The 12,888-nt window shown below is 44.2% G+C and overlaps 1 protein-coding gene across 2 annotated transcripts in view; it reads left to right on the forward strand.

The window, feature by feature from the left end:
* Positions 1-12,888, forward strand: part of LOC119910127 (transcription factor IIIB 90 kDa subunit-like) — a 113,641-nt gene that overhangs the window by 65,501 nt on the left and 35,252 nt on the right. For both annotated transcript variants that reach the window (XM_038728534.1, XM_038728535.1), the window contains exons 13-16: positions 2,401-2,462; positions 2,778-2,859; positions 3,080-3,135; positions 5,777-6,042. In XM_038728534.1, the coding sequence (XP_038584462.1) occupies positions 2,401-2,462; positions 2,778-2,859; positions 3,080-3,135; positions 5,777-6,042 (466 nt within the window). The remainder of the gene's footprint in view (positions 1-2,400; positions 2,463-2,777; positions 2,860-3,079; positions 3,136-5,776; positions 6,043-12,888) is intronic.

Consider the following 12,888-nt stretch of genomic DNA (forward strand, 5'->3'; position numbering starts at 1 on the left):
AAACAAGTTTCTCGCTGTGGACGAGGCGATCAGGGAGGGAATTTCTGTTTCCCTCTTGGATTTTGAAGTTTTGTGAAAGCGCTGCAAGACTTGGCCACTTTCTTAAATTAATGAGATGATGTTATCCGGTTCTTTGTATTCAGAGTGACGGACGGCTGCAGCCCCTCACCTGTCACAGATTTACTGTTTTCTTCCTCGTTTCTTCACCTTTTGTCAGGTTTTCATCGAGGATTAGAATTGGTTCCTCAGCCAGGACTAGCCATTCAGGACTGCTCCTCACCTCTTAACAAACAGAAATCATTATCTTCCTGCAGTTTGTGACAAAAGGATAGCTGCTCTGTCCATTCTGTCAAGGTTGACGTCTTTCTTTCTAATCAATCAAAAAGCTTGTTAGTTTAACTGAGCATCATCTTTGAGACATTCGGATCGATCGGTGGTCCAGGATAACCGTGTCCTCGGGGCTTGCCGTCACTCCTCTTATATTCTGAGTACCGACCGTAATGTGTCTGAAGCATCGAGTACTGCAGCAACTCTGTTTTGGCTCTCAGTCCACATGAAACTGATGTCCAGTGTATAAATCTAAAGACGCTGACCCGGTGATTCAGATCGTATACAGTCACAGTCACAATCGGGCTGTGTGGGAATATACACAGTGCAGCTGTTGTTGTTGTTAACGTGGGTTTGATGTTATCAGCTCAGCAGCTTGGGAACGAGTGCTGGTTAACGTGTAGTGATTTTGAGAAAATATTTGACTTGTTGTCTTTTAAACTCTGTACTAGATGTTTGCTGTGATGCAGTTCTGAAATGAAATGATGGAGAGGAGGAGAGCTGTTAAGGTGTTTCGCTAGTCTTAAACTTGTTTTCTTACTCTTGGAGTGCACATTACCTAATTTTAACAATAACTTGACTTGGGTTCAAGTCCAGACCAGGATCTTTGTCACAGCTGTCATTAGGACAAAAAAATGACAAAAAGTGAAATAAAATAACTGACTTCCTGCCTCATATTCCTACTTCCTGACAGACTCAGCCAATAAAAGCTTCTGATCCTCAGGTCTGCAGATTCTTCTGCACGCTCACCAAGAACAATTTTATTGGTTTGATCAAATTAGCGAGTGTAGATGTATCAAAGCAGCGCTGAATAATAACGCAGTAATTGCTCCCTCCCTCCTCCCTCTCTGGGGTTGGACTGGTGTTATCAGCTCTTAGTCTCGCTGCCTCTCTGCCTCCCGGAGCTGCCAATCTCTCCCCGGGGCTTGTCTCCATCTTATCTCCCCCTCACACTTCACAGAGAGGAAGCTCTTAGAGGGCTGGGCCCGACAGATAGCGACTGACCTGTCTCTTCCCTCTGGAGCGGCTTCTTTTTTAAGCAAGCTGCAATCTGCGAACTGAACTCAAATGGCTTCCTAGATTATTCCCCCCCCCCACCCCCTTACCTCTTCAGCTGAGTGAGAACACACCCTCTCCTGTCTGATGGTGGGTGTCCTCTTCTTCCTCATTTCTTCGCTCCCTGCCTGTGCACCTGGGAAAGCTGCCTGTGGACTCAGGTGGCTCCTCTTTGAAGCTGCCGCCCTGTTGGGAGTTTGAACTTGAGGAAGGAGGGCCCCTGTGAACGTGTCAAAGGCAGAGAGCTGACAGAAGTTAAACGACTCCCATAAACCCGTCGCTTGCTACCTCTAAAACGTTTCTTTCCAACTTTCCTCCTTTGATTGACTGTCTGATGTCTGCAGGCAGCCAGAGAAGAGTTGCACTTTGTTCCAAAGCAGCTAATCAAGGCGGAGGATCTTTGGAGTGAAAGCTGTTGAATTTCTATTGATGGTTTCCTTCTACTGTCAGGGCCTGCACCCACTCCCTCCTTTTTTGTTTCCTTTTATCAAAGTCAATCAGAGAGTCTTTGAACTTTTCTCTTCACCAAGGGATTTCAAATACCTCTCTTATCAACACATTAGCATGTCTGTTGTTTCACGCTAGCAATCAGCTCCATCGCGAAGGAAACACTGGTGAAAGCGGGAGAACGCTTCTCGGACGTTGCAGCATAAAAAATGCAAATTGCCGTTTCAGCGTCTGTTGCAAAATAAAGCGTGCTGCAATCTAGAAAGCGTATCGTAATTGAAAAGAGTGTGTTAAGGTAGATCCGCTTAAAACGCGAGTTAAGCCTATTAACGTCTTATCAGAAGTCACAGTGCATTTTATTTTGCTGATTAACCCCCGATGGAAGATGCTCCGCTGCACTTCCACAAGGGAGAGATGCAGCAGGATGTTGGAGGTGTGTGTGCTACAGTGTTTATTCCTGGCCAGCTGTTGTTTCCCGTTTTTACCCCTCTGGGATGTGGACGCTGCCGTGAAAGTGTGCGTTACAGCAAATTTTCTGTGTGTCCACTCCGATTTTTGTCTCTGTGACAGATGGTGCTGCTGACGGTGGGGAGCTGGACCTGAGTGGGATAGATGACCGTGAGATAGAGCTGGTATGTACCTGCTGATTAATGAGACGCTACAGTAGAAAAAAGTACCTTTTTACTGCTGAACTGAATGCCCTTTCCTGAAGGTGCTTTAATTAATAATTGGTTCAAAACAGAATATTTAACATATTAAATGCATAAAGCTAACCTGATACAGCTCAATCATAGACTACTCAAAGGTCGTATTTGTTGCAGGACTGTTGTATTTGATTGCATTGTGGTGCAGGTATATGCAGTGGAAAGATTAAGAGATAAAACATTTAGCAAGACAGGAGACTATTGATGCACAAAATGTACAATCGTTGTTCTCCCCCTCTGCAGTATCTGCTGAGCGACAAAGAAATCAAAGTCAAGACGGCGCTGTGGATGGCAGAAAACTCAGACTACCTCAAAGAGCAGAAAGGTACTTTCAGGATGGAACGTGATTTCTGTGCTGGTTGTTTTAAAGGCAGAATTTAACTTTTACTTGTCTGCAGGTAAATGTACCTTCCACTCAGAGTTAAACCTCCAGCTGAACCTACCGAGTTTAGCTTGTGGCCTGCGGGGGGGTTTCCCACTGTGTCAAACTGAGGTTGTTATCTCTGAGTTTGTATGTTCAGACTGTTTCTTGTTTGTGCTTTCAGAAAAAGAAGCAAAGATAGCGAAGGAGAAGGAGCTCGGGATCTACAAAGAAAGGAAGGTAACAGCATGCAGCCTTCAAAACATTTGAGATCAGGGTGGGCGGGTTGTCTCAGCTCGACACGGACAGGAAGTTGTTCGGAGGCAGTTTGGTGGTCAGACGCTCAGAGATGGCCTCACAGTGGAAAAGTCTTGCAGTCATTTAGACGGTTGATCAGTCAGACGGATAATAACGTCACCCAGTTAGGAGACAGTTTGATTGGACAACAAACATATTTACTGGCAGACTTTGCGTCAAAATATTGTATTTGACTCAAATATAAACAGATTTGTGGAGCACAACTTTGTTTGTCTTCTTCTCTGCTCTGTTGTCTTTATCTGGTCTCTCTCTTGACGGTGTCCCGACACCCAGGTTGGGATCACTGGTCAACACTTCACTCCGGTTGTATTTATAAAGGGTCAGTTCATAACAGAAGTTATCTCATTGCACTTCTGATATAGAGCAGGTCTAGACTCTTACTGCACTATTATTTACAGACCCAACAATTCCCACCATGAGCAAACACTTGGCAACAGTGGCAAACACCTCAAAGCCCCTACAAGTTGGCCCGTAATGAGATGTTTTCATATTCAGCTTAAGATAACAGTTGACTTTACTGCGTGAGCTGCCCCGTGTCCTACCATCGCATCTTTTGCCAGATTATGCCAGTCTGCTCTTCGCTGTTGGTCATTCAGGCTGTAATCCATTCAGAAAGAAAGCTACTAGACCTTAACTAAAGATTACTGTGTTTTAGGGCATGACGATAAAACAATAACAATAATTATCGCGATATATTTTTTAATAAATATTCAATAAATATTAAATAAATGTTCGATCTTATTCACTTAAATAATACACGAATTAGGAAAAAAAAGCTTTTTCTTAATTTCACTTGTATATATTTTTGTTGACAAAGATTTTATCATAATTGTTTTGAATGTTCTGCCTCAGATTTGTGAAGTGATCCACTGTTTGGCATCAAGTGTTGACCATTCAGAAGAGTTTAAAGCACAACTAACCATCAGGTTTCTTCAACTTCCACTTAGGATGCAGAAATCAGCCTCGAAACTCAAAAGAAATAACGATTTGATACTTACGATAAAAAGTTTCATACACTTTGATAATTATCACAATAACATTTTTGGCCATATCGTCCAGCCCTACTAGGCTTTTTTATTCCTTTTTTTTTTAACATGCCCATACCAAGGTGATGTCTTCATATTGCATGCAAATACAGTGATGTAAACTAGAGAAACAAATGCTCCAACTTGTGAAGCTGGAACCAGAGATTAGTTTGATGCTTTTTTCACCATGTTGTCATATAGTTTTCCGTCAGTATTCTGATTGGTTAATTGGCTGTCAGGAGGACAGTTGGTCAGACAGACACTTATATTTTCAGTTAAACACAGAAATGGACAGATTGCGCGTCACTGAGTGACACTGAGAGACAGACGATCAGACAGACTAAACACAGACAGGCAGGCGGTAGGTCCTCTGAAACTGCTTCCCTCTCATATCCCATTACTGGTCTTGGCACAGAACAGACCCCTTTGTTAGACCCAACATCTGTTCACTGGTTTTAACTAGCTGGATTAACTGCAATGGAACGGAGATTTAATGAGACGTGCGTCCTCCTGACAGCACTGATCCAAATGAGTCCATTTCACTGACAAATGAGTGAAAAGATAAATAAAACAGAGGACGTTCTCGTTATTTCTCTGCATGACAAAGTGAGCATCCTTTTGTAGTTTCTAACCCTGAACATCCTGAGTTGATGAGCTGCTGTTGTTGGGGGTCAGTTTACTGTCATCTGAGGGAGAGGAATTTAACTTTAATTGCCTGAAATCAATCTGTGAAGAAACTTCAGAGATTTTAAGATCATGTCGACTTTGGCATGAAACGTGTTTTAAAAGTTTTTCAGTAAAAAGAAACTGGGCTGATCTGTAGCGTTAGGAGGAAGGTCAGGGTGGGTGTGGAATAACTGAAACTGACTGATAACCCCAATCTGGGGGCTTAATTGAGATCCATTTCTGCCATCCATTTTTTTTAGAGGGCACGTTGTTCCCATCTGGGACCTAACTGGTCTAATAGGAAGACAAAATATTTCCAGATAACATTTAACCCTCGTCTGCTGAGCAGAATTGGAGTAATTTTAATAAAGTTAGATTGACTACAAGGTCTTAATCGTGACCGGTTTAAATGAGGCGTTGCACTGAGGGTTTGGTGTTGGGTTGGTTGTTAATCAGAGAAATAATCTTGCAACAAAAAGCTTCATTATGGAAGAGAAGTTGTTCCCGAGCGAACAGCTGATGGGAGTCAATGAACAAACTGGTAATTGTAGTATTTGTACCCCACGCCAGCGACATGACGGTGTCAGCCTGCTGGTCGGTCCAGACAGAAATATCTTATACTCCTCTAACTTTTAATCTAGCACCATCATCAGGTCAAAATTATATTTCATGTGTCCAATACCTGCAAAACAAATTCATTAGCAAAGTCATTAGCAAATGTTATCCGTCTTGTTCAGAAGCCTAAAAAAGTTCATGCCCCCCGTTAGCTAAGTGGACCGCTAACTGAGCTAACGGCCGCTAGAGTTACTGATGTTACCCGGGTTCTTTTTGTTACAACAGCTGACGTGTGCTTTGTTTTTAAATCCCGACAGCCTAGAGGACCCAGGAAGAAGCTTCCCCTGATCCACGCCAGCACCGCAGACGAGGCCATCGGGAAGATGCTGGAGCAGAAGAAGATCTCCTCAAAGATCAACTACGACATCCTGAAGGACCTCAACATCAAGTCCGGCGCCAGCCCAGCTCGCAAGGCCGAGTCCCCGAAGAAGGAGCCGATTGCCGCCAAACTGACCGGACGTAACCGCCAACCTGCTCGATCTTCAATCAGCCTCAGCACGCCGCTCAGCACCCTGGGAAAAAGGTCGGTAGAAGGCAAGTTTTCTGATGAGGGGATTGTATTTTTGGTTTATTTTGGGATAAACCACTTAGTGGTACAGTTCAGTTCTGACCAACAGACACAGCCGTCATCTTTCTCACTCTTAGAGGTTCCAGAAGTCCTTGTTGGACAAAGAGGTTGAAGCAGGATTTGGGGAAAGTGGGGACGCTGCAAGAAAATCACAACACTTTGACGGGTGACGGTGTGGATGTGTGCTGATGGTGTCAGTGTTTACGTATTGTTCAAAGCACCGTCGGCCTCTTATTGAGCGCACTAGAATATAACATGCAATATAATTAGTGCTGATAGGTCGGTCCATTGAGTAATTAGCTGATGACCGAAAGCGGTTTCGAGAATCGATTGTTTCCCATTCAACAAACGTAAATGCATTAAAAACAAGTTTGAGCCGTCTGTTTGATGCCCTTTGGGTTTTGGGCTGTTGGTTGAACAAAACAAGCTGTTTTTGACATTTTCTATACAAAATGATTGATTAAATTAATCGTTCGTTGCACCTCTGAACATAATATACATCCGCTGCAGGAAATTACGACCGTCTGCTGGAAGTTTTTTTTGACTTTAGCTAATAACTGCATTATCAATCAATCAGGTAATGTTGACATGAAGTTCAGATTAAAAAAAACTGAAATAAAAGATAAAAAGTTTTAAAACTGGATCATATCTATTCTTAAAGGGGAAAGCTAGCAGTGTAGACACAAGTCTGATACACACTCAGTGGCCACTTTATTAGGTACACCCGTGCAATCTGATGCAGTCCAATACATGCGTCTATCTTTTTTAATTTATCTTTGTGCTTGTATAACTTTGTCAAATTCATGATCAAACTCAACCCGTCTGTATTAGACGTCCCACTGCTCCCTCGTTTCGTACAACTGTTTTCACATAAATATCTCGTCGTACTTCCCAACACCTGGAAACTGTAAAATCTGTGGAATTCCCCTTTAACAACAAAACCGTTTTTTTTTTTTTTAACGTTAGATCTGACGTCCGTCTGCACCACGCTGTGAGCACATTAAACAGCTCTGATGTACGTTGAGAGAACATGACCTTAAAGGCAGCAGCTGCTGTGGTTTCACATTATGTCGTCTTTAAAGAGGTTCTTTTTCCAAAAATACAGTCTGGATGGTGAATTAATGAATGATTTCAGCCACTGCGCAAACATTCTGCTGCACATCATCCATAATACTTCTGAGTTTATAGATAATTACTACGAACCCTCGTCTTGTTAACATTATTACCTGTAATGCCGACCACACCAGTACACCGCCAATCAACAACACCTAAAGTACATAAATCCATATTTAATTATGTCTGGGTCTGCTCGGTCCCTCTCACCACCAAATAATCCTCAGAGCAAACAGCAGATGCTCGACTGAATACAGACGAGATGGATGGAGAGTGTTTACTCGTGTCTGATGCAACACCAGCCGCTGGGGTCACACCCACCCGTTACTTATTTTTATCTTTTCTTTCACGTGACTGTGGCTTCACTCCAGAAGGATGAGGCGGCACTTCTCCCGTCGCCCAGAGTAATCACCTGCGACAGCAGGACAGATGTGGGCCTTTCCTCCCCCCCCCCCCAGAGATGCATCTTCTCTGCCAGGATTTGTCTCTGGCTGCCCCCCCCCCCCCCCCCACCTCCCCTCTCCCCGACTTGCATTCACAGGACTGATCCACACCGAGCCTTTCAGACTAATTTAATGGGTTTTCTGCTCAGAGGTTTTCTTCACTTTGTGTGGTGTTGGGGGAAATTGGATTCCTATGGCTCTGTTTTTCAACCCTTTCCAGTTAATGGTGGTTTTAGGTGCCATCTTGGAGCTTTACAGAAGTCCTATAGAGGCAGAATGCCTGTGGTTAGTCATTGGGTTGTAGTTTGCTAGGCCTTCGTAAACCCTGTCCTGAGCTACCCAGACCCTCCGAGGAGTTTAAAAGTCTGCTTTGTTCTGTGCAGGTGTTCGTCTATTTAGCGCCGGTTGCTCTTCAAGTCAAATGAAATGTATTTCTAAAGTGCTCTAACAAAATGGCTGCGTCACCCTGCTCTTCAGAGCGACGGGAGATGTAAATGCAGACAAAAAAACAAGAACAAACACGTTACAGACTCTTGAGAATCGAGGCCAAAGCCTTTTGTGTGGAAAACAGGTCATGGAAACAAATATGAAACATGGAGCCTTTTTTCAAACTCAGCTGTTGTCAGACTGTGCTAATGATAATTTATGCTGCATTTAGGTGGCTGTGGCTCACAGAGCAGAGTACGTCCTTCATTGTCCTTGACTCTGTGAGTGTGTGTGTGTGTGTGTGTGGGTCAGTTTATTTTGTAATCATGTTTCCCATATAGGCATTTTTCATTATTTTACTGCAGCCAGCCCCTACTCACTGGAGGGGCATGTTATTACAGACAACTGAAAACCAGAAAGAGAAACAGAAAATAAAAAAACTGATTCAGGAAAAAACAACAAAAAACCTTGGAAGAAGGAAAATAAAGGAGAAATAACTGAAACAGACAATAACCCTGAAAACAGCCCCCTGACAGTAAATGGGTGCATTCAATTGCATTTTTACCAAAAGCGCTTTACATTTCTTGCCTCCTATTCGCCCACTGCTGCCACGCAGGTGTCGGGAGAAGCTTTGTCATTCCTTGTCTTGTCCAAGGACACCTGGACATGTGGACAGGAGGAGCCGGGGATCGAACTGCCGACCCGCTTTCCCCCCTGAGCCGCAGCAGAGAACAAAACAAACCACAACAACACACTCCTGCACTGACGAGATGATTGATGACACAAATTATGACACATTATAGCACTTCCCGTTCAGAGGGTGGTAATGTGATGCTTTATTGATCGTCGCGGGGGAAACTGCATTTGTGTTTGCGCCCCCTCCACAAGGAGGCCAGAGGTCAGCGTCAGCACGGTGAAGCTGGCGGTGAGACGGCGTCCTGCTCGAGGACACTTCAGAAGAGTAGATGGATTAATCTGCATCCTCCTGCTAAAGTGTTTCATGTTTCCTCCGTACAATGTTCAAGGACAGACTGAAGAATGTGGAGGACAAAATGAAAACCTTTTTTGTTTTGTTTTTTGGAGCGAATTCTGTGTTAAATACAGTGATGTGCTTGATCATTGTGAGTCTGCAAATTGAATCATTTAGAGATCACGGGCTCATTGTGGGTGACGGTTCTGCCGTGTTTTCTGTTTAACTGGTCCCAATTTTCCCCCTAAACTGCATCAATAAATGACAAGTTTGAGTGGAGGTTCAGGAAGAAGAGGGGTGCAGGATGTAAATAAACCCAACATGAGTTTGAGACAGAGTGAAATGTGGTGAAAGGAAAAGCTTTTCAAGAACAACAGACATGTCAGAGTTATGCCAACCCAGTGATGTGAGGCAGAAGTCGTCGTTTGTTCTTAGGAAACGTAATGTACCGCCATAAAACGCTGTGCAGTCTGTGAAGCCACCTACATTACTCTGCAAGCGAAAGTAACAACAAATTTGTCCAACCACCTTTTAAACGTCAGCAAATGTTAATGAAGATCTCAAGATCATAAAATCCTCACTGCCCAGCCACACATGCGTTCATCCATCTTTAAAGTGGCCTTTCTAGCATAGACCGTATAAAAGAAGTGGAATTCACCTGTCGGTTTGTGGACATGTTGAAGCCTCGAGTTTCTTCGTTTTTAGGAACCAGACGTTCCAAGCTAGCTCGCTGATGTTAACTGGCAATTTTGGCAAGTGAAAAGCAGGATTAAAACTAAAATGTACTTAACGAGAAAATGAACATCCGACACCTTCGGTCACATTTCTAAGGACCAAAATTAAATTTACATTACATTTATTCATTTAGCTGACGCTTTTTCAACTGCTGTATATGTCAGAGGTCGCACGCCTCTGGAACAACGAGGGGTTAAGTGTCTTGCTCAGGGACACATTGGTGTCTCACAGTGGATTCAAACCCGTGTCTCTCACACCAAAGGCTTGGGTCATATCCACTGCACCATCACAACCTCACAAAATGTTACAATTAACTTTCATGAAGCTCTGAGATGATCACAGCTCGTTAAATAAGCTTTTTCAAAGGCGCTGGTTGCAGTGGATAAAAGTCGCCCCTGTCCTGCACCTAGCCCCGCCCCCTAAAGCCTCCCCTGCTTCCTGGTCTCTGTTCCTCTAAACGGGACCATAATTTACTAAATGAACATCATGCTGTGTTGAAGAAGACTTGAAACTAGCGACTGAGACCATAAACTCATCAGGAAAGTGTTTACTGAGGGAATAAATCAGCTGACAAGTAGAAACATTTTCTCATAGACTTCTATACAATCACACTTGTTTCAGCAGCCGGTGGAGTCGCCCCCTGCTGGCTGCTGGAGAGAACGTAGGTTTGAGGCTCTTCAGCGCTGGCTTTGTTTTTCAGACCCGGAGTTTGTTGCTTGCTTTCTAGTAACTAAATGTCCCCTTCACACAGACACTGATGGCAGCGGCCGCCATACAAGGTGACAACTGCTCATCAGACCGACCACCTACCTTCTGATTAGTGAGTGACCAATGTGACTCCTGAAAACCTGCAGAGAATTATCAGCTGAATCTGCTCGGATTTGAGCTGTATAGTGAGATTCAGCCCCTAGTTTATTTGTCTGGCTGCTACTTTACTGTTCTGATCTACTTTCATCACGTTGTTTGTATTTTAGTTGTCCTAAAGTCAGACAGGTGGACAAGCTAAACAAATCAAAAGTAAAATGTGTTTATCAACCACAGAAGTTTGCAGCCATCATTACACCAACGCAGCAACAACAGCGGACTACAACAGAGCCGAGAGGCTGCTGGATTTGAGCCGCTCCACTTGGCTAATGGCTGCTGCCAGAATGGCAGATCTCTTCCTTGGAAAGCCGACATGCTCCATGAATGAAAGCCCGACTCCAGTTTCATGTTTTGGCTCTGATCTCTTTGAAGAGGGGCTTCACTGGCACAAGCCCTGTCTGGAGTTTTTAAGAATGGACGCTCTTTCCTGAAGCGTTCGACCTGTTTTGAATTTTTAAAATCCATTCTAGCCTCGTCATTGAATCATTCATGGGCATTGCTGTCGTGAATCATTCATTCCACACTTTCTTTCATTTCCTGAATGGAAACTTGCTCCATCCATTTATCCAGAAACCGCTGAACTCTGCACTGTGTCGCGTTGAATGCACAACAATGTTCTCAACCCCTGCGGTTTCCACGTTTTCAGTGGCTCTACCCACAAGCCATTAGGAACAAGAAAATGCCCCGCGGCAACAACGTGGTGATAATCTCCCATTCTCTCATGGCATGTCAGACGTAGCACTGGAATGAAAAAAATCTGAAGAAAGACAAAAACTATCTCAAACAGCGACCGTTGGGCGCAGAATGGCCTCTTTCAGGCCGGCGGTGGAGGAGCAGACCGTTGCTTCGGCCCCTGAAAAGGTTGTTGTGCTGGTTATTGAAAAAGGGGAGAGGCATGGTGTCAGGGAGACCTATGAAAGTGCAGGAGAAGGCCAGCTGACAGTGCAGCCATTGTGCCTTGTTTCGAGGCCTCGCTGAGGGGCTACACTGAGGCATTGTGCTGCTCCGGCCTCCCCTCCCTCCCTCTCCCGGTTCCTCCTCCAGGCTCCTGGCTGCACCCGATGCTCCGCTCGAGAGTTTGCTCTTGTAGATGTGGGCTCTCTGGAGTTTTTCTCTTGTTCTCTTCCACTTTTCCCTCCGTCTGTTGCTCTTTATATTTTCTGTCTCTCTGTGCGGGACCTTGGCAGACATTCATCGACAGATCTTGTTTGGCATTTGAACTACCCGAAGTTCAGAGACAAATGTAAAGTTTGCATTAATATCCAGAAATGATTGAAGCTGCCTGGATTCATTTTGTTGCATGATGTTGGCTGTATATTTATTGTTTGCTGTGTTTGCATTTTGGCACCTTTCTGCTGTCAGTTTGTTTTATATTAGCTTTTTATTTTATGGAACTCAGACAGAAATACAAATCAAATTCGGTTCATATGTACAGCATACAGTCATGCTGATGACCAGCGGTGTATCATTCTTCATTAGGTGTGCTCGACCTGCAGTACCTGCATGCTCAGCATCTCTCAGGCCCAGATCCAGTGTCCCCCCTTACAGACTCTCAGACCTTTACAGATGGTCTGCAGGGGCTCCCGACTTTCTGACGGACTCTCTGTAAGTCTGCACTTCTGCAGAATCTATGGCGTCGGAGGGGCTAACAGTCAGATTGTAATAAGATGCTGCAAATCGTAATCTGGACTGCTGAAGAGGTAATGATTCTGAAAATCCTCTAAAAACGTCACGTGAAATTAGCAGTGCGTGCTGTGAGAATTAATTTACAGCATTAATGCAGTTCATCGTGTTTCTGCAGAGTTTACGGTCCGTGTTGCTCACGTTACTTTGTCCACCATCTTCACCTTTTCTGGCAAACTGCAATTCATGTGTTAGTTGCACAGCAACTTTAATCCGTTAACGGTCATCAAGTCTGTTGTTCTTAGTGGTTTACAGCACATCTGGTTATGGTGTGAGCTTCAGGTGATCAGCTGTTAGCCTAAGAACAGTCCCATCTTGCTCCCATAATCTCTTCTTCTCTGGAAGAAGTGCCCCCTCCTTCGCCATCTCCACCTTTGCCTTCACCTTCCTCTTTCAGTGTCTCCTTTTTGCTTTCATGTTCTTTCCCCTCCATTTCCCCTCACTTTATTTCCCATCTTTTTCTCTCTCTCCTGCTGTTTGTTTCCTCCCTCTTTGTATCCCTCTCCCCCCGCCTGTCCTCTATTCTCTCGCCTCCTTTTCTAATCCTCGCCGTGTCTCGCGGTTAAA

The sequence above is a fragment of the Micropterus salmoides genome, unplaced genomic scaffold, assembly GCF_014851395.1.
Source record: "Micropterus salmoides isolate LMB-PRFRI ecotype aquatic unplaced genomic scaffold, ASM1485139v1 Ms_hic_scaffold_19, whole genome shotgun sequence".
Classification (NCBI taxonomy): Eukaryota; Metazoa; Chordata; class Actinopteri; order Centrarchiformes; family Centrarchidae; genus Micropterus; species Micropterus salmoides.